The sequence below is a fragment of the Xenopus tropicalis genome, chromosome 1, assembly GCF_000004195.4.
Source record: "Xenopus tropicalis strain Nigerian chromosome 1, UCB_Xtro_10.0, whole genome shotgun sequence".
Taxonomy (NCBI): domain Eukaryota; kingdom Metazoa; phylum Chordata; class Amphibia; order Anura; family Pipidae; genus Xenopus; species Xenopus tropicalis.
The window spans coordinates 90,288,907-90,308,190 of NC_030677.2; the positions used below are offsets into that span (position 1 = coordinate 90,288,907).

At 41.3% G+C, this 19,284-nt stretch overlaps 1 protein-coding gene across 6 annotated transcripts in view; it reads right to left on the reverse strand.

Annotated features, from left to right (window-relative positions):
- adgrl3 (adhesion G protein-coupled receptor L3) overlaps positions 1-19,284 on the reverse strand; it is a 1,193,186-nt gene that overhangs the window by 574,244 nt on the left and 599,658 nt on the right. For all 6 annotated transcript variants that reach the window (XM_031903606.1, XM_031903589.1, XM_031903595.1 and 3 more), the window contains one exon: positions 4,435-4,473. In XM_031903606.1, coding sequence (XP_031759466.1) covers positions 4,435-4,473 — 39 coding nt within the window. The remainder of the gene's footprint in view (positions 1-4,434; positions 4,474-19,284) is intronic.

Genomic DNA, 19,284 nt, shown 5'->3' on the forward strand with positions numbered 1-19,284 from the left:
ATGCACTAACGTCCTTATGGGGTCTCTAAATGCCAGATACAGTGCTGATCCTATGCACAATGGGCATCAAACTGTTCAGCGGACCCTAGGCTTTCATATTTAGGGTGTGTTTTCTTGGTACCTAATGTTATGTGGGAGATAAGGTGCTTGAAAGTGGAAGATTTGATGTGTTTTTCAGGTATTTCACCAAAACTAGCAATTTTGGGAAAGCACCGCGACTCTGTAGTTTGGAGTAGAAAGACATGGGTACCAATTTTGAATTCGCCCGAATGTGTACTTTCCAAAAATATATGGTTTTGGGGGGTCAATGTATTTTTTTTGTGTTTTTACCCCACAGAAAATGTAGTAAACGTGTTGAATTTTCAGTAGCTAAAGAGATCTCCTGGGCAATTTGTATGCACTACCTTCCTTATGGGGTCTCTAAATGCCAGATACATTGGTGTTCCTATGCACAATGGGCATCAAACTGTTCAGCGGACCCTTGGCTTTCATATTTAGGGTGTGTTCTTTTGGTACCTAATGTTATGTGGGAGATAAGGTGCTTGAAAGTGGAAGATTTGATGTGATTTTTAGGTATTTCATCAAAACTGCCAATTTTGGGAAAGAATTGCGACTCAGTTGTTTGGAGTAGAAAGACATGGGTACCAATTTTGAATTCGTCCGAATGTGTACTTTCCAAAAATATATGATTTTGGGGGGTCAATGTATTTTTTTGTGTTTTTACCCCACAGAAAATGCAGTAAATGTGTTGAATTTTCAGTAGCTAAAGAGATCTCCTGGGCAATTTGTATGTACTAACTTCCTTTTGGGGTCTCTAAATTCCAGATACATCGGTGATCCTATGCACAATGGGCATCAAACTGTTCAGTGGACCCCTGGCTTTCATATTTAGGGTGTGTTTTCTTCGTACCTAATGTTATGTGGGAGATAAGGTGCTTGAAAATGGAAGATTTGAGGTGATTTTTTAGAATTTTCATAATTTTTTTATAGAAAATGCTAAATTCAGTAAAGCATTGCCGTTTGGTACTTAGGAGTTGGAAGACATAGTTACCCATTTCGGATTCGTCAGAATGTGTAGTTTTCAAAAATGTATGGTTTCCTGGGGTAAACCTAATGTTCCAGGATTTTTGGCTTTGGAATGTAAAGTGTGCCGTATTCTGCTGTAATGCTTTGAAAATTTAGTAATTTACTGCTGGGAGTTTTTGATCTATAGAAGTCAGAAATCTCAATAAAACTATACATATCAGGTATTGGCACGTTCGGGAGACATGAGGCTTTCCAAATCAGTTGAATTTTTGTCCATAAAATAAAATGTGTTTCTGGTAGAAATCCTTATATCATGAAAAATAGCATTTTTTCTTTTTTTTTTTGTATTTCAAGCTCTAAATCTTGTTCCAGAAGTGGAAATACACAAAAACTCAGGTAGATTTGGAAAGCTCAGGTTCTCCTGAAAAAAACAATATATAGTTTGCCTACCTAAACTTAACCCTGCCCCCAGTAAAAGCCCCTACATTGAGAGAGCACAGAATGTTCACAAAACGTCTGGCACTGGGGGGAACCGAAATGACGAATTCGGCTGGCACTTAAAGGGTTAATACTGATACCAGCATAAGAATGTCGCGTCAACAACTTATGGTCCTCCCTGCCATTATCAGTACCCTGAACCAAGTCTCCTCCCTCATTTCCCCTTATTATGCCCACTACCTCATCTATCCTGTCTCCCACAGAATTACCCGCTGCAACCCTCTAGCCATATTCTCACCCAAAGCAGCTGCCCCATCATCATTGAAGTGCAGCCAAAGAGCCTATAGCTGAGAAATCAGCCCAATTCTCCAGAAACCCAAAACCTTCCTCCCTGCACCAATCTCTCAGCCATGCATTAAGCTCCCTAAGCTCCCACTGACTTTGTAACATTGCTCATGGCACAGGTAATATCTCTGAGAAAATTACCTTGGAAGTCTTTGCCCTCAACTTCTCACCTAGCTTTTTAAAATCGTTCTTGAGAACCAAGACCGCCGGGTCTGCCCCAGCCCCTTCCAACAATTTGTCCACTCGTTCCTCCACATGCCGAACCCTAGCGGCAAGCAACACACAGTTCAGCATGTAGGGTCTTTGCGACAAATTACCCTATCTTTCTAATAATTGAATCCCCTACAACTATAGCCTGCCTTCCCTTCCTGGCACTACCCCCCAACCTGTAATAGAGGTGACGGCTCCCAGGGTGGTCTGAGAGTCAGCCTGCTCCATACATGCTAGCTCAGAGCTGTCTTCCCCAGCATCTTTACCTAAAGCGGCAAATCTGTTGGTTTGTATAAGATGTGAACCAGCCCCCCTACCCATTTTGTCCCCTACTGCCCCTCTTAACTGTCACAATCTTGTCTCCCTCATTAACCTCCACTGTTCCTTCTCCACCCCCCACTACATTGGCCCCTGCCAGTGGTTGCTCAGTGAGCCTCCTGTTCTCCCCCATGTTTGCAGCTGCCCTCAGTGCTGCCAGTTCCCCCCTTAGATTCTGCACTTCAGAATCCAAGAGGAAACCCCACCTGCATCTCTAACAAGTAAATGCTGCATGGAACTGCTGCTCCAGGATCACATACATGTGACAAGATTCACACTGAGTAACGCCGGCTGGGTACTTACAGTCTCCCGAGTGCAATCCCTCGTATAGTGCCTTTTTAGATTTAAACGACTTTTTGTTTTTAGCGCCTGACAACACTTAATTCACATGCAACACTTGGATATGGGCACTTATGTCTCAGCTCAGTTAAGTCAGTGGTTTGCTAAGCAAATCCATGACTGAAAATGACCTTGGAGTCCTTGTTGATAATAAACTTGGAAATAACAAGCAATGCCAGTTGGCAGCTGCACAGGCAAAAAAGGTTTTGATCTGTATTATAAGGGGCATAGAGGAGGATTGGGTCAGTCTTCCACATTACAGAATGGTGATAAGGCCCCATCTAGAATATGTCATGGAGTTTTGATCACCAGTGCTCAAACATGATGTTACTGAATTAGAGCCCAAAGAAGGGTTTGGAAAGTCTCAGTCAAGAAGAAGGACTAGCCAAGTTCAGTTTGTTTATGCTGGAGAAGAGGCACTTAAAGGGGCATATGATAAATATGTGTAAATATATAAGGGGAACATAAAATAATCTCTCTAATGCATTACTTACCAATAGACATGAGGGCTTCCATACCCATTAAAAGAAAGGAGGTTCCATCGAAATATTCGGAAAGGTTTTTTTTTTGTTTTTTTACAGTGAAAGCTGTGATGTTGTGGAATTTTCTCACCGTATTAATTGTATTAGATCAGTGCTGTCCAACTTCTGTGGTACCGAGGGCCGGAATTTTTCTGACCTACGTGGTGGAGGGCCGATAATGGAAGCCAGTTTTGACCACTTCCCTTTTTGAAACCGCACCCACTTGAAACCACACCCGTGTTATCACATGACCATACCCATATTAATGGTTGTAGTACAGCAAAAACCTGCCATACTCTGCCTTCCCTACCCTGCCTGTGTGTGCCATACTCTGCTTGCCCTATGCTGCCTGTGTGTGCCATACTCTGCCTTCCCTACCCTGCCTGTGTGTGCCATACTTTGACAGTGTGTGCCATTCTTGGCTGGTTTGTGCAATACTTGGCCTGTGTGTGCCATACTCTGCCTGCAGAGCAGAGAAAGCATAGAATTTAAAAAATGAGATGGATGCTGCATTCCATAGCAATTACAAATAATACAAATAAAAAACAGATTTCCGGGTTCCCTTGATGTTGTTTAGATTCTGGGAAAGAAAAGCATTTGAGAACTATGGTATGTATGAAATTATTTACCTTTTGACACATGGCCACATTGTAACAGTTAACTCTAACAAAAAGATAATACAGGTATGGGATCCCTTATCCGGAAACCCGTTATCCAGAAAGTTCTGAATTACGGAATGGCATATCCCATTCTCCATTATAAGCAAATAATTCTAATTTTTAAAAATGATTTCCTTTTTCTCTGTAATAATAAAACAGTACCTTGTATTTGATCCCAACTAAGATATAATTAATACTTATTGGTGGCAAAACCATCCTATTGGGTTTATTTAATGTCTAAATTATTTTTAGCAGACTTAAGTTATGGAGATCCAAACTACGGAAAGATCCCTTATCTGGAAAACTCCAGGTCCCAAGCTTTCTGGATAACAGATCCCATACCTGTAGTATGTAGTATCAACTATCTGCCTTGTGTGGAATTCAGTTGCTATAGTCTGTATAAAAATATTCTGTTAGGCATGTTGATACCTTATAAATAATCTTCTTGATTCTACATCTATATATTACATACACAGAGAAATTCATATTTTACATGTAAAACAGAAAAACAAATTACACCACACAGATATTCAGATAATGAAAACTTAACCACACCAATGTAGAGGGGGAAAAAGTACCTGGACATAGGCTCTGCATGAACGTTCTCGTTTTTGGAGCTGCAACAATAAAAATTAAAACCAATGTTAATAAAATAAGAATTATGAAATATATATATATATATATATATGCCATATACTGTTTTTATTAAAGAGGGTTATAGGTTACCAACCTCAGGATATATTTATTGAGTATACAGTATATAAAAAACACATACTAAAGCATCACCTCACCATTATATTTCTCTTTTTAAGAATTGCAGCTTAAATATAAAACAATGGGGCTCAAAACTGGGCAAATTTACAGCTGTGCATTAACCCATTACAACTAAGCACTCACTCATTTTTACAGCCAGCTGCAAGATAAATACTAACAGCAAAAATTTGGGGTTACTGCCTAGGTGTAAATTTGCCAAAAAAGTTTCATGTTAACCACATTTCAAGAACTTACAGCCTAAGAGTGTGTTGGTATCTTTTTTTGCCTGCAGTAATGATCACTTTATGGACTTACCATGTATATGAAACTACTGTAACTGTTGTTTAAGATGTTTAGGCTGATTTATCAAAATTTAATTTTTTTGTACAAAAACTACCAAATTAAAGTTATGGTTTAAAAAACAAATATTTATTAAGCACAAAAAAAGCAAAAAAAATTTTTTTTTTTTAAATTTTGTAAAAAAATTTGAAAACCTATTGAAAGTTAATAGAATGGGAATTCTATGCATTCTATGTAATTCTAACCTTTTTTTGAGTCAATCAAGTTTGTTATATCTAAACATTTTAATAAATAAGTAAATAAACATTAAAGTTTGGTAGAAAGAAATCGCCAGCACTCTGTCTAACCCATGCTGTGGCATTGACCAGCTGCTAGAAGCACCCTTGTGCAAGTGCTTGGTCTACCCTACATAAGAGCAGCTGCTAGAAATTATAAAAAGTTATTGTTTGTACACAAAAAGAAGAAGAATGATTGCCAGTGCGCAGTTTGGCTTTAAAAATAAACCCTGGATAAACTACTTACAGAAACTGGGCCAATAAGGGCATGCATACTAGAAGGCTGCTAGCCTACCCACATAAAAATCACCCAGCCCTAAAAGATCATTAAGGTACTACAGTAACAGTAAAAATGTATTATAGAATCTACTGATAAGCTGGTTATAATGCTTGATTAGGATTAGGTGAATACATGATTATGTTACACATGCATTGTTGTTTCATGCTTTGCCTTTCTATTCATTTGTTCCCATCTCTCTCCCTATAGTTTCCTCATTTTTCTGTCTGTGTGGTTAACCCCACCCCCATAAGTGTCTCTAGACTCCATTTTATGTACACATATGTATTTGCTGGAGTGGATCATATTATGATCTTTTGACCTATTTTGAGTGTTCACTGTTACCAAGATCTTCACAGTTTGGAATAAACTTCTCAATGATCTCCAAGGTGCCATTCTGATTGAGTCAACTGTCTGCCAACACTACTGAGGTTGTAAGTTATTGCTATCTCAAGACAACTTGATAAGTTATAGAGATCACACTTGCAATGCTTAGAATGGGGAGGCAGAACAGTCAAAAGATCTATTGATAGCTCTGGAATATAATGTGAGATATTACAGGATACTAGGAATACAGCAACTTAAAGACAGTGCAGCACCACAGCCATTGTCACACAAGTCTGTATATGCCAGCAAACTTACCTCAGCATAGCAAACAGTAGCTTTCATCAACACTGCAGTGACTGTTTATTGGGATTTTATCATACAAATCTGCTTGCACATAATACATGCATGGTATAACTGTTTGTTTCAGCACATGGTAGTGCCTTCTGCCTGCAGCCCTGTAAAGTAAGTGAAAGTGAATCCTGTCTGCATTGCCTTGCACACACAGGCCCTGCAAACCTCAGCTAAACTGATACATTTCTCTGCTGCTGAAGGACTGTAGCATTAACTCCTTCTCTGCCAGCACAATGTCTCAGCACAGCACTACATATTCTGTGGAAGCTGATCCACAGCAAGAATTAGAAGTCCATTCAGATCAGGAATTAAACCCTGAACTCAGTGCAAAGCCAAAGCGCACAACCAAATTGACTTGGAAAGCTCAACAAACGTTTGAGGCTGATAAAGAAGCATTGCTTTCTAGTATTAACCACTCATGGTCTAAGACTGTTAACTGTATGTCTGCTGTTTCTCAACCTGCCTTTGATCCACTGCAACTGGAAGGCACTCTTAAACAATTAATCGCTAGCTATGAGAGCTACCAGCAATTGTGTTTTAAATATGCCAACTTCTTAAAGCGGTACAACACTTCAGAGTCACAGAAAGAAGCAAAGGAATTTGATGAGTTGAATCTAAACAGAGACAGCTTAGTATCTCAAACAAAGACAAAGGCAGAAGTGAGAATCACACAACTTCATGAATCCAGATCTCATCGTTCTGTATCTAGGAGACACTCCATGAGATCCTCCAAGTCCCTACAATCAAGATCTTCCATCCTCAGTCAACAGCTTATTAAGGCACGCGCCGATGCAGAAGCCGCTAAGGTTCAGGCAGCCTTCGCCCAAAAGAAGGTAGAAATGGGAGCAAAAGCGGCACGAAAGAAAGCAGAAATGGAAGCAGAAGCAGCACGCAAGAAAGCAGAAATGGAAGCAGAAGCGGCACGCAAGAAAGCAGAAATGGAAGTAGAAGCCGCAGAAATGGAGGCGTTGGAAAAGCAGTGCGAGCATGCTACAGCCCTGGCAAGGCTGAACATTTTAGAACAAGAGGTTAATGAGAGTGAAAGAGATTGTGGCAGTCAAACAGACTCAAAGGGTTACCTGGAACGCATTACCAACTATGTCTTAAACCAAAGCAGCAGACATTCAGTCGCATCCGATGCAACAGGCTCAGATACTTCTCCAAAACTACAGCTCCCAGTCACCATAGCTGCATCTCAAGACAATTTACCTATATATGCTCCAGTACATCCAGTCACTGCTTCACAGCCGAAACACAATACATCTATGGACTTTAAACCAGTGTCTAGGTTAAATGCTTATGCACCAGCCTTTGTTTCCAACTCCGAAGCTATAAATCCAAGGCAAGAAAGCACAGATTTGTCACAGTTTGCTAAATACATGCTCCGCAGAGAACTTACTAAGACAGGCCTCACTAAGTTTGATGACAAACCAGAAAATTACAGAGGTTGGAAATCCACCTTCAAGGCCACAATGAGTGACCTAGACATTACAGCTACAGAAGAACTTGATCTGCTTATCAGGTGGCTAGGTCCCCAATCTACTGAACGTATTAAGAGACTCAAAGCGGTGCATATTGACAACCCTGCTGCAGGACTTAATGCTGCTTGGAACAGACTTGAGCGTAGCTTTGGCAGCCCAGAAGCAATTGAGGATGCCTTACTCAAAAGGTTGCAAGATTTCCCAAAGATATCTGGCAAGGACAATTTAAAGTTTCAAGAGCTCAGCGACCTTCTTTTGGAGCTCCAACTCGCCAAGGCAGACATCCATCTCCCTGGCCTTAGTTACCTCGACACCGCCCGTGGAATCAACCCAGTAGTTTCCAAGCTACCTTACAGTATGCAGGAAAGGTGGGCATCTCTTGGATCAAAGTACAAGGAACTGAATCAGGTTTCATTTCCTCCCTTTTCCTACTTCTGTGAGTTCATCAGGAAAATTGCAGACACTAAGAACGACCCAAGTTTCTTCTTTGAGGAATTCAACCCTCCCGGTCCACCTGCTCCAAAGCCCACAAGCACACGCATTACACACAGAGACCACAGGCATCCAGTGTCAGTAAAAAGGACTGAAGTTCTATCAGCACCCACTACAGTCCCTCAGAGGACTGATCAAGGCAACAAAATTGAGAACCCAAATCGTCAATGCCCCTTACATAACAAACCACACCCGCTCAGGAAATGTATTGGCTTCAGGAAAAAACCCCTGCAAGAGCGCAAGGAACTCTTAAGAAAATTTGGTATCTGCTTCAAATGCTGTGCCTCCACAGAGCACCTTGCTAAAGACTGTAAGGCTACCATCAACTGCATAGAATGCAACAGTAATGATCACGTACAAGCACTTCATCCACTTCAACACATGCCCACAGATAACCCTCCTGCAGCAAAGCAAGGCGGGGAGGAAACGGACCAAACGTCACCTCCTACCCCAGTATCATCTACATGTACTCTAGTCTGTGGAGAAGGACTCCATGACAAATCCTGTTCAAAAATATGCTTGGTTCGTGTGTACCCCAAGGGTCAACCTGAAAAGGCTGTAAGGCTGTATACAATTTTGGATGATCAGAGTAACCGATCTCTTGCAAGATCAAAGTTATTTGACCTGTTAAACATAAAGGGAGATGCCCTACCCTACACACTGGGCACCTGTGCCGGAACTACAGAAGTCTCAGGTAGGAGGGCCAGTGGTCTTGTAGTAGCTCCTCTGAATGGCGGTATAGAAATACCATTACCTACTCTCATCGAGTGTAACCAGATTCCAACTAACAGGGAAGAGATCCCTACCCCTGCAGCTGCCTTTCATCACCCTCACTTGAGAGGTATAGCTGATCATGTACCTGCTCTTGACAGAAATGCCGACATCCTCCTGCTACTTGGCAGAGATATCCTAAGGGTGCACAAGGTCCGCCAACAAATCAGTGGACCACATGATGCCCCATATGCCCAACGCCTGGATTTAGGCTGGGTAATCATAGGCAACGTCTGCTTGGGAAAAATGAGAAGGCCTACCATGGTTTCTTCCTTCAAGACATACGTTCTACCAAATGGACGTGATACTTGTTTTGAACAGTGTCCACACCACTACTGTGTGAAGGAAAGACTATGCCGTGAAAGTACGCAACAGTGTATCACACAAACCTTGGCACCACAGTTTTCAATGTATCCACTCAAGACAATGAGTTGGGAACCTCAATGGAGGACAAGGAGTTACTGAAAACCATGAACAAGGAGTTGCATCAGGATGACTCCAACAGCTGGGTAGCACCCCTACCATTTCGTGTCCCTAGAAGGAGATTACCAAATAATAGTCAGCTTGCAGAAGCACGGTTTATTTCTTTAGAGTGCACCTTAAACAGGAAACCTGAGATGAAAAAACACTTTGTTGACTTTATGCAGAAGGTGTTTGAAAGAGATCATGCTGAGCCTGCACCACCACTAAAGAAAGGAGAGGAATGTTGGTACCTTCCATGTTTTGGTGTGTACCATCCTCGTAAACAAGACCAGATCAGGGTGGTCTTCGACTCAAGCGCAAGACATGAAGGTGTATCCGACCTTCTTCTCACTGGACCTAGTCTGAGCAACAACCTTGTAGGAGTTCTGCTTTGTTTCAGGCAAGAATCAGTTGCTGTGATGGCTGATGTTCAGCACATGTTTCACTGTTTCATTGTTCGTGAAGACAACCGAAACTTCCTCAGGTTCCGATGGTACCGCAATAATGATGTGAAAAACGAAGTGATAGACTACCGGATGAAAGTACATGTGTTCGGTAACAGCCCTTCACCTGCAGTAGCAATTTATGGCTTGAGGAAAACCGCCCAAGTTGGTGAAAGAGAGTTTGGATCTGATGCACGTCAGTTTGTTGAAAGAAACTTTTATGTGGATGATGGGCTCAAATCCTTGCCTACAGGAGAAGAAGCAATCGATCTTCTCACCAGAACTCAGGAAATGCTTGCCACAGCCAACCTGAGACTACACAAAATTGTTTCTAACAGTGACAAGGTAATGAGAGCCTTTCACTCTGATGACTATGCCCTTAGTGTAAAGGAATTTGAGCTAGGGTCAGACAAACCCCTCATGCAACGCAGCCTTGGATTGCTTTGGGATGTCAAGCAAGACAAATTCACATTCCAAGTGGCAGCTTATGACAAGCCCTTCACGAAACGCAGCGTTTTGTCTGTGGTAAACAGCATTTACGATCCTCTGGGTTTCACAGCACCCTTTACCATTCAGGGTAAGATACTGCTAAGACAACTTACTTCAGAAAACACAGATTGGGATAGTCCGCTACCCAAAGAGAAAAAACAAAGATGGGAATCATGGGAAAAGTCCCTGAAACCATTGGAACAGCTTCAGATACCACGCTGTTATACTGTTGGATCCTTAACAAGTGCCGTCACAAGAGAAATCCATGTTTTCTCCGATGCATCCATTGAAGCCATAGCTGCAGTAGCTTATTTAAGGCTTACAAATCCAAGTGGCAAAGTAAGTGTTGGTTTCATCCTGGGTAAGGCCAAGCTGACTCCAAAGCCTGCACATACTGTCCCAAGGCTCGAACTCTGTGCAACCGTATTAGCTGTCGAAATTGCTGAGCTAATAAAACGTGAAATAGACTTTGTAATTCATTCATTTGACTTTTATACCGACAGCAAAATAGTGCTGGGATACATACACAACCAAACAAAACAGTTTTATATGTATGTTGGCAATAGAGTGGAGCGCATCAGAAAGTTTTCCACACCTGATCAATGGCAATACATACCCACTGACCTCAACCCTGCCGATCACGGAACCCGTGAAGTACCAGCCGCTACATTTCAGGACACTTCATGGACATCTCCACCTGAATTCTTGAATGGCACATCAGTTTTAAGCCATGCAGATTCTACATTTGATCTAGTTAATCCTGAGTCTGACAAGGAAATCAGAGCCTTTGCCGTCACACTCAATACCTCCGTGAAACCAAGTGCAAAGTTAAGTTCTTACCGTTTTGAACGATTTTCAAAGTGGTCTTCTGTCGTACGAGCTATCGCACGACTCATCCACATTGCTCATCACTTTGCAAACAGTACTGTGGAACGTAAGGAGTGTCGCAAGTGGCAAGTGGAATACCTTTGCAACCTTCAAAGGCGTAGCAAATGGCAAACTATCAAACCCAACCTTCAAGTTGGTGACATTGTTTTGATGAAAGATAAAGACGCTCACCGTAACCATTGGCCTATGGGTCTGATTTCATAAACCATACCAAGTAACGACGGAAAGGTGCGGAAGGTTGAAGTCAAAGTCATCAAAGAAGGCTCACCTAAGCTCTTCTTCAGACCTATTAATGAACTGGTGCTTCTTTTATCCAAAGATGAGGATGCGTCTTAAAAATAGACTCATGAACTTTTCTCTATTCTTGGCACCATCCAAGCCTTAGGACATGGTAACAAGTATTAATGTTGATGTTTGCATTATCTTCCTTGTTCCTCCCTTCCCTCTTATTTTTCAGATGCTCCAGAACAGAGTGATCATCGCATACTTTAGGACTTGACTACAAAAAAGTTTGTTCATAATTTGAAATCCAAAGATTTCAGACGGGGAGTGTCATGTTACACATGCATTGTTGTTTCATGCTTTGCCTTTCTATTCATTTGTTCCCATCTCTCTCCCTATAGTTTCCTCATTTTTCTGTCTGTGTGGTTAACCCCACCCCCATAAGTGTCTCTAGACTCCATTTTATGTACACATATGTATTTGCTGGAGTGGATCATATTATGATCTTTTGACCTATTTTGAGTGTTCACTGTTACCAAGATCTTCACAGTTTGGAATAAACTTCTCAATGATCTCCAAGGTGCCATTCTGATTGAGTCAACTGTCTGCCAACACTACTGAGGTTGTAAGTTATTGCTATCTCAAGACAACTTGATAAGTTATAGAGATCACACTTGCAATGCTTAGAATGGGGAGGCAGAACACCCTGGATAAACTACTTACAGAAACTGGGCCAATAAGGGCATGCATACTAGAAGGCTGCTAGCCTACCCACATAAAAATCACCCATCCCTAAAAGATCATTAAGGTACTACAGTAACAGTAAAAATGTATTATAGAATCTACTGATAAGCTGGTTATAATGCTTGATTAGGATTAGGTGAATACATGATTATGTATAAGTATTAGACAGTTATGACTTGCTGACAGACAATGCCTCAATATTATTATTGTGTAAGACTGTTATTCACTCCCTTCCCCCTCCTTTTCCTTCTGTACCCCACTCCCCTCCCCATTTTACTTGAAAATCAAAATAAAGAATTAAAAAAAAAAAATAATAATAATTTTTACAAAAAATTAGGTTTTAGTACCACACCAAAATATGTAAGCTCACGTGCCACATCAAGGTCCCTCATTGTATGTGAGTCCTACACTGCCTATTTAAGTTTGGTAAGTTTTTTCTAATTAAAAAAAAACTCACAAATTTATTAATTTATTATTAATGACCTGGAGGTGGGCATAGACAGTACTGTTTCTATTTTTGCTGATGACACTAAATTGTGCAAAACTATAAGTTCCATGCAGGATGCAGCTGCTTTGCAGAGCGATTTGACAAAATTAGATAACTGGGCAGCAAACTGGAAAATGAGGTTCAATGTTGATAAGTGCAAAGTTATGCACTTTGGTAGAAATAATATAAACGCAAACTATCTACTGAATGGTAGTGTGTTGGGGGTTTCCTTAATGGAGAAGGATCTAGGGGTTTTTGTTGATAACAAGTTGTCTAATGCCAGGCAGTGTCATTCTGTGGCTACTAAAGCAAATAAAGTGCTGTCTTGTATAAAAAAAGGGCATTGACTCAAGGGATGAGAACATAATTTTGCCCCTTTATAGGTCCCTGGTAAGGCCTCACCTTGAGTATGCAGTGCAGTTTTGGGCTCCAGTCCTTAAGAAGGATATTAATGAGCTGGAGAAAGTGCAAAGACGTGCAACTAAACTGGTTAAGGGGATGGAAGATTTAAGCTATGAGGTGAGACTGTCGAGGTTGGGGTTGTTTTCTCTGGAAAAGAGGCGCTTGCGAGGGGACATGATTACTCTGTACAAGTACATTAGAGGGGATTATAGGCAGTTGGGGGATGTTCTTTTTTCCCATAAAAACAATCAACGCACCAGAGGTCACCCCTTTAGATTAGAGGAAAGGAGCTTCCATTTGAAGCAGCGTAGGTGGTTTTTCACGGTGAGGGCAGTGAGGTTATGGAATGCCCTTCCTAGTGATGTGGTAATGGCAGATTCTATTAATGCCTTTAAGAGGGGCCTGGATGAGTTCTTGATCAATCAGAATATCCAAGGCTATTGTGATACTAATATCTACAGTTAGTACTAGTGGTTGTATTTATAGTTTATGTATGTGAGTGTATAGATTGGTAGGTGTGGGTTGGGTGTGCTGGGTTTACTTGGATGGGTTGAACTTGATGGACACTGGTCTTTTTTCATCCCTATGTAACTATGTATGTAACTAAATTCGAAAATAAATAAAAGCTTTTTTTGTGTTGAAAACAAAGCTTGCCCATTTATCAACCCTCAGCTATTCCCAACTGTGCAGCTGGAGTCAGAAAAATATATGTTATCCTAATTTTATGTAAAGAAATAGGAAGTGTATCTGTCTCTTACTGTGAGAAGTTAAAAGGACTTAGAAGTACTCTACTGTGCAATTTTGCCATTTACAATATTTTGTTTTGAAGATATTAGCAGTTTTACCCTGCTAATACTTTGTTTCTGGTAGAGCAGCTCTGAGCTGCTGCACTAGCCAGAATCTGTGTTTTTGCATAGTTTTCTGCTATTTTGTGAGCTCATTCAGATTTTAAAATTGACAGTTGAAGAAGAGAAGTGTGCCTAGTGTTGTCCAGAAATGCTGCCTGCATTAGTCATATAACAGTCTGGCAGCCAGGTGGCACAACAGCTCATAGCCGTGTCAATATGTGTGTTTATCTGTGTGCTTTATTTGACAGGAAAGGCCAAGTGGTGCTTGAGCACAAAGTATACAGAAATGTAAGAATCACCTTTTGATGCAAGTAACAATGAATTTATTTTTTTTCAATCCACAACTGCATTTGTGGTTGTAAACAACCCCTAGTTTGTAATAACATCTTCCAGAGCTGGCTAAGTCATACTGGCAGTGCCAGACTAGCCCACCAGGATACCAGTGGGCCCAGGTGTTAGTGGGCCCTCTTTCTTTAGCATAATTATTTAGCCTATTTCATGGTCATTCCCTATTTCTGTAAGGGAACAAGGAAGCTTGATAGATGGAAGAATAGAGTATCTAGAAAAAAGAGACTAGGATAATAAAGAGTTTGAGAGATGAGAGGAGGAATTAAAGTTTTGAGAGTGGGCCCATGGTCCAGGGTTCTCTGGTGGGCCCATGCCATTCCAGTCTGACACTGCATACTGGTACCAAGGAAAGATTACTTGGCTAGAGCACCACCTCATGAAACTTGCCTCAAAATCACCCAAACCCTGCCACCCATCTGCTCACTTCCTATCTACCCCTGGTCCATCGATGGCCTCTTCTTCCTTTTCCATCACATTCTCGCGGTCTTCTTCACCAGTGTATCCCATTTTTTCAGCTACCACATCTTGCCAAATGGATTCTGCTCTTACTAGTTCATTCTAGAGTATCCTTACAACTCTTAAGGGTACAGGTAGAAAGCAATATTAAGCTGAAAGAGAAAATGTTGTTCCCTGGCCCAGTTTACAGCTATAGTGGTATCTTCCATATACCAAACACAGTCCTTCACTGGATCATCAGGGAACAGGTTCCTTGCCATTCTTATATTCTTCTTATTTTCTTTTAATGTTAAAGACTGATGTTATGCTATGGTTTTTGAGGAGTGAAAACTTTTCTCCTAATTCAGGTCTAGTTTTTTTATTCATAGAATTTAAAATTTCTTCTTGAATTGCTTCTAACTCTATGGGAAAATCTGGAACTGAAGTAGGAGGTAAGCCTTTGACATCAAATTGAATCTGACATCTTGCTTTATTAGGGACAGGTTTATTTTCAGTTACTGAGTAATGACAGGAACACTCATATGCATAAAGGGTGGTCTATTCTGGATCATTACATTTCATCACAAGTCAGTCTTTGACTCAATAAAATAGGCTAAGCACCATAAACTCACCTGAATACCTTCCTGTCGTTACTCATGCATCCTTGCATGGTGATTGCCTAGCCAGAGAGCAGAGTGCAGGTGAGACTCTTCCAATTTACTTTTTTCATTCTCATGTCCAGGTGTAGGGACAGACAAAATCTCAAGATCTGGGTAACTCATGAATGGCAGGTTGGGTATAAGCACAGAGAACACTGCACCAGACCCATGCCATCTAGAATATTTAGCTACAGATTAAGATGGCTAGTAAAAAATAAAAAACGGATTGATTATATTTTGAATAATAGTCCAAATCAGCTCCCAAGAGGGGAGAATTACAATTTATACTTAAGCTGTAGAAAGACATGGTAAAAGACATAGGGAAAGAAATTTCTTTGAATATTGAAGGTAGCTATAAAGTTATAGTCATGGAGACATCATTTAAGTTCTTTTATTCGTGGTATCCCAGAATTAAAATGTAGTGCCACATTTACAAAGCAGTTGAATATTGCAAGATGCAATTTTTGGACACAAATCACCATGTTTTATTTTTTGCTAAAATTCCAGTGCAACTGCGAGGGCCCCCTAGGTCACATAGTTCATAGTTAAGTTAGGTTGAAAAAAGACCAAAGTCCATCGAGTCCAACCCCTCCAACCAAACCCCATTGCACATATATACTGTATACCTAAAAATGTAAGGCAAAGTGTAGAATCAAAGTGTGTGATTGGACGGGCAGGGGGAGTCCTAGTGCGATAAGGGTTAATTAAGAGACAGCTGAGAGAGGAGCTGCCTGTAGAGGTAAAAGGGGTGTGCTCCTACACCTGGGGGGGTCCCACTGCAAGGAGCAGAGGGAGCGGTGACCATGTGTATGAGTGCTGGAACATCAAGGCTTGGTGAGAAGCCAGTTGCTGAGTTGGTATCCCAGAAGGGGATTGACAGCAGGGCTGAGTGAGCAGCCGGAGTGTCTGGCAAAAAATAAGAAGTGATAAAATTTGCATGCTATAAATAGCACTCCTTTTATCGACCTTTAATGAATCGGCCCCAAGGTCTCCTAAAGAGAGAGTGTACAGGGAGAACAGCAAAGGACCAAGCTCAGATCCCTGAGGCACTCCCACACTAAGCTGAACCAGAGTAGAGGATTTGTTAGCAAGAGCAACAGAGAAGGAGCGATTAGAAAGGAAGAGAACCAGGATGCACCTTGATCCCGGATACCCAGAGAAAAGAGAATTTGCATAAGGACTGAACGGTCAACAGTATCAAAAGCAGAGGAAAGGTCAAGGAGAATGAGGACTGAGTAGCGTTCTTTGGCTTTAGCAGTCTGGAGATCATTTGCCACTCTACATAAGGCTGTCTCAGTGGAGTGCGCAGGCCAAAAACCAGACTGCATAGGGTCCAGCAGATTATGGGTGCAGAGGAAGTTAGTGACACGAGAAAAGACAAGATGTTCCAGGAGTTTAGAGGTTATGGGTAAAAGAGAGAGCGGACGATAGTTAGAAATGCAGGACGGGTCCAGCGTAGCCTTTTTAAGAATGGGTTTCACACATGCTTGTTTGAATAGAGAGGAATAGAAAAGTACCAGAAGCCAGAGTGGAATTGGATATATGAGTAAGAGCTGGAGTAAGGAGAGGGGCACATAGTTTTAGTAGTGATGAAGGCATAGGATCCAGCGAGCAGGTAGTAGACGGAGAGGAACAGAGAAGCTGATAAACTTCAGACTCTGTTATGAGATCAAAGGAGCTGAATACGGAAAGAGGAGATTTTGGAAGGTTGGGATTACTGGTATCTGAAGGTTGGGAAAATTGATTGCGGACAGTAGAATCGACTTTGCTTTTAAAGAAGTCAGCAAAGTCCTGGGGTGTATGTTAAGATGCAATTGATTTGTTAGGTGAAGGATGAAGTAGTGCGTTAAATATGGAAAATAATCCCCGTTAGTTTAATTTATTATTATTTACAAGTGTGTTATAGTATACTTGCTTGGCCTGGGATAGGGCAGTATTAAGACACACCATAAGAAATTTATAGTGGGGAAATCCGCTTTCGCACATGATTTCCTCCAAAAGCGCTCAGCATTTCGTGCCCAGGAGCGTCTGAGGGTTAAACCAAGGACAGGGATTGTGGGCACAACTGTGTTGTGGCTGCAGGGGGGCATGGGTGTTTATTGTGGATGATAAAATAGTGTTGTAGTTATTAACCAGTAACTTAGGATCAGAGGAAGGGGTGTTAAAGAGCTCTTGTGAAAGAACCATATTACCAGGGACTGAACGGAGCAAATCTGCATTTGTCCATTTTGGTTGCTTTAAATGTATGTTTTGTTTTTCTAGTGGAATTCCCATGAGGTATATTGGTACTGCGCTGCAAATCCCAGTTACCAGGTATTTAGACCTTTAGAAAAAGGTCATCCAACGTAATAGTTTAGGATTTTTACCTGTGCCATGTGCAACTTTAGAAAGATAGCATGAGCTTAGGGCAGCAGTGGACTAGGCTGCCTGGGCACCGGAAAAAAACATGGTGGTCCCTGGCAGCCAAGACTTTAACCCCCCCCAGGGCACTCCCACGGTGTTTGGTGGCAAATGTACCAAGCTTGACAGGAAAAATGGGATAGCATGTACTTGAACAGTATGAACATTATGAATTGTTAGGCTTGCTAACAGGCTGGTGGCTGGTTGAAGCAACTTTTTTTCAACAGATAAAGGTTAAGTATATTTTATTAACTTTATTTAAAGTCATTGATGTTTGTTTAACTGTTGGGATTTAATTTTTCAAAAGTTTTTGCTGTTTTTGGTGCTTAATTACAAAGTTTGGTGAACTTTTGCCAGAAGTTGCATTGCTTTGTAGTTACAGCCAGTTTGAGGTGGGTGGGGTTTGATTAGTTGCACCTGAACATACAGCATTAATAGAACCACTGGGACTCCAGTGGAGCTTGCTCTGGTGGTTGTGGCTCTTTAAGTGATTGGTCTTTAAGTGGAGTTAGTGGGTGCTCTTTAAGTGGAGTTCTAAACCACAGGAGTTAGTGGGTTTACTGTAAGTGAAGATATAAACCACAGGAGTTAGTGGGTGCTCTGTAAGTGGAGTTATAAACCACCTGAGTTAAAAACTAAGGGAGTTTGAGGGTGTGGCCAGGATGTAATGGGGAAAGAAGCACCGAGAGACTGCTCCCACTCTAACTCCATCCTGTGGAAATTCACTGTGGCTTTAAGCCTAATTTCCTAAAACCATGCAATATACAACACTGCCTAAGCAATTATAATGCCTCCAAATGACCCTCCTAATGCCAAACCTGATGGCGTTCAAAAGTTTTTCTCAAAAACACCTGTCCAACATGGTGTTGGTGAAGGAGATAGCATGATGCCTGAACTACAAATACGTTCATGTCAGCAATAGTAGAATCCAATGTCTTTGAAACAGTAATTTTAAGTACGCTATGCTGTTCCCAGCAAAACTGCGGGTGATTGACGGGGATACAGAACTTTTCTTTGACCGCCTTGAATCGGCTATACAATGGCTGGAAACCAAACCAAATGCTCAAGGTCCATCAAGATCTTCTCAGAGACCCTGAAATGAGGCCTTACCTGAGTTGGAATTAATGCGAAAACATGAGAATTAATAAACTTTAGATCCTGGACTAAGACAACCTGACTTTCATATCATCACGTAATACAGTACTTTGAACCTGAGACTACTTAACTACTCTCTACATCACGATAGCAAAATCTAAGTATAAATCAGAGAATTTAAGCTAGATACGGCTGTCACGATCATGCCACTCTCAGACACACTTGACACTGGGACGTGAAGACAAGGGGTTACACTCAGTCACCTTACACACAGGTAAGATTAACGTCAGGCACCTCCAAAACACCCCCACCGCCCCAAAAAACCTATTTGCTGCCACCATCTATCATTAACAGGTGATAGAAATCTGAATATCTCCGTGCTACAACAGGTACTATTTCCTAATACACATGTATCACACACTCTCTCCCTCTGGAGATAGGATTAGTTTCTACTAATTCAACAACCACTCTAGCAGCCA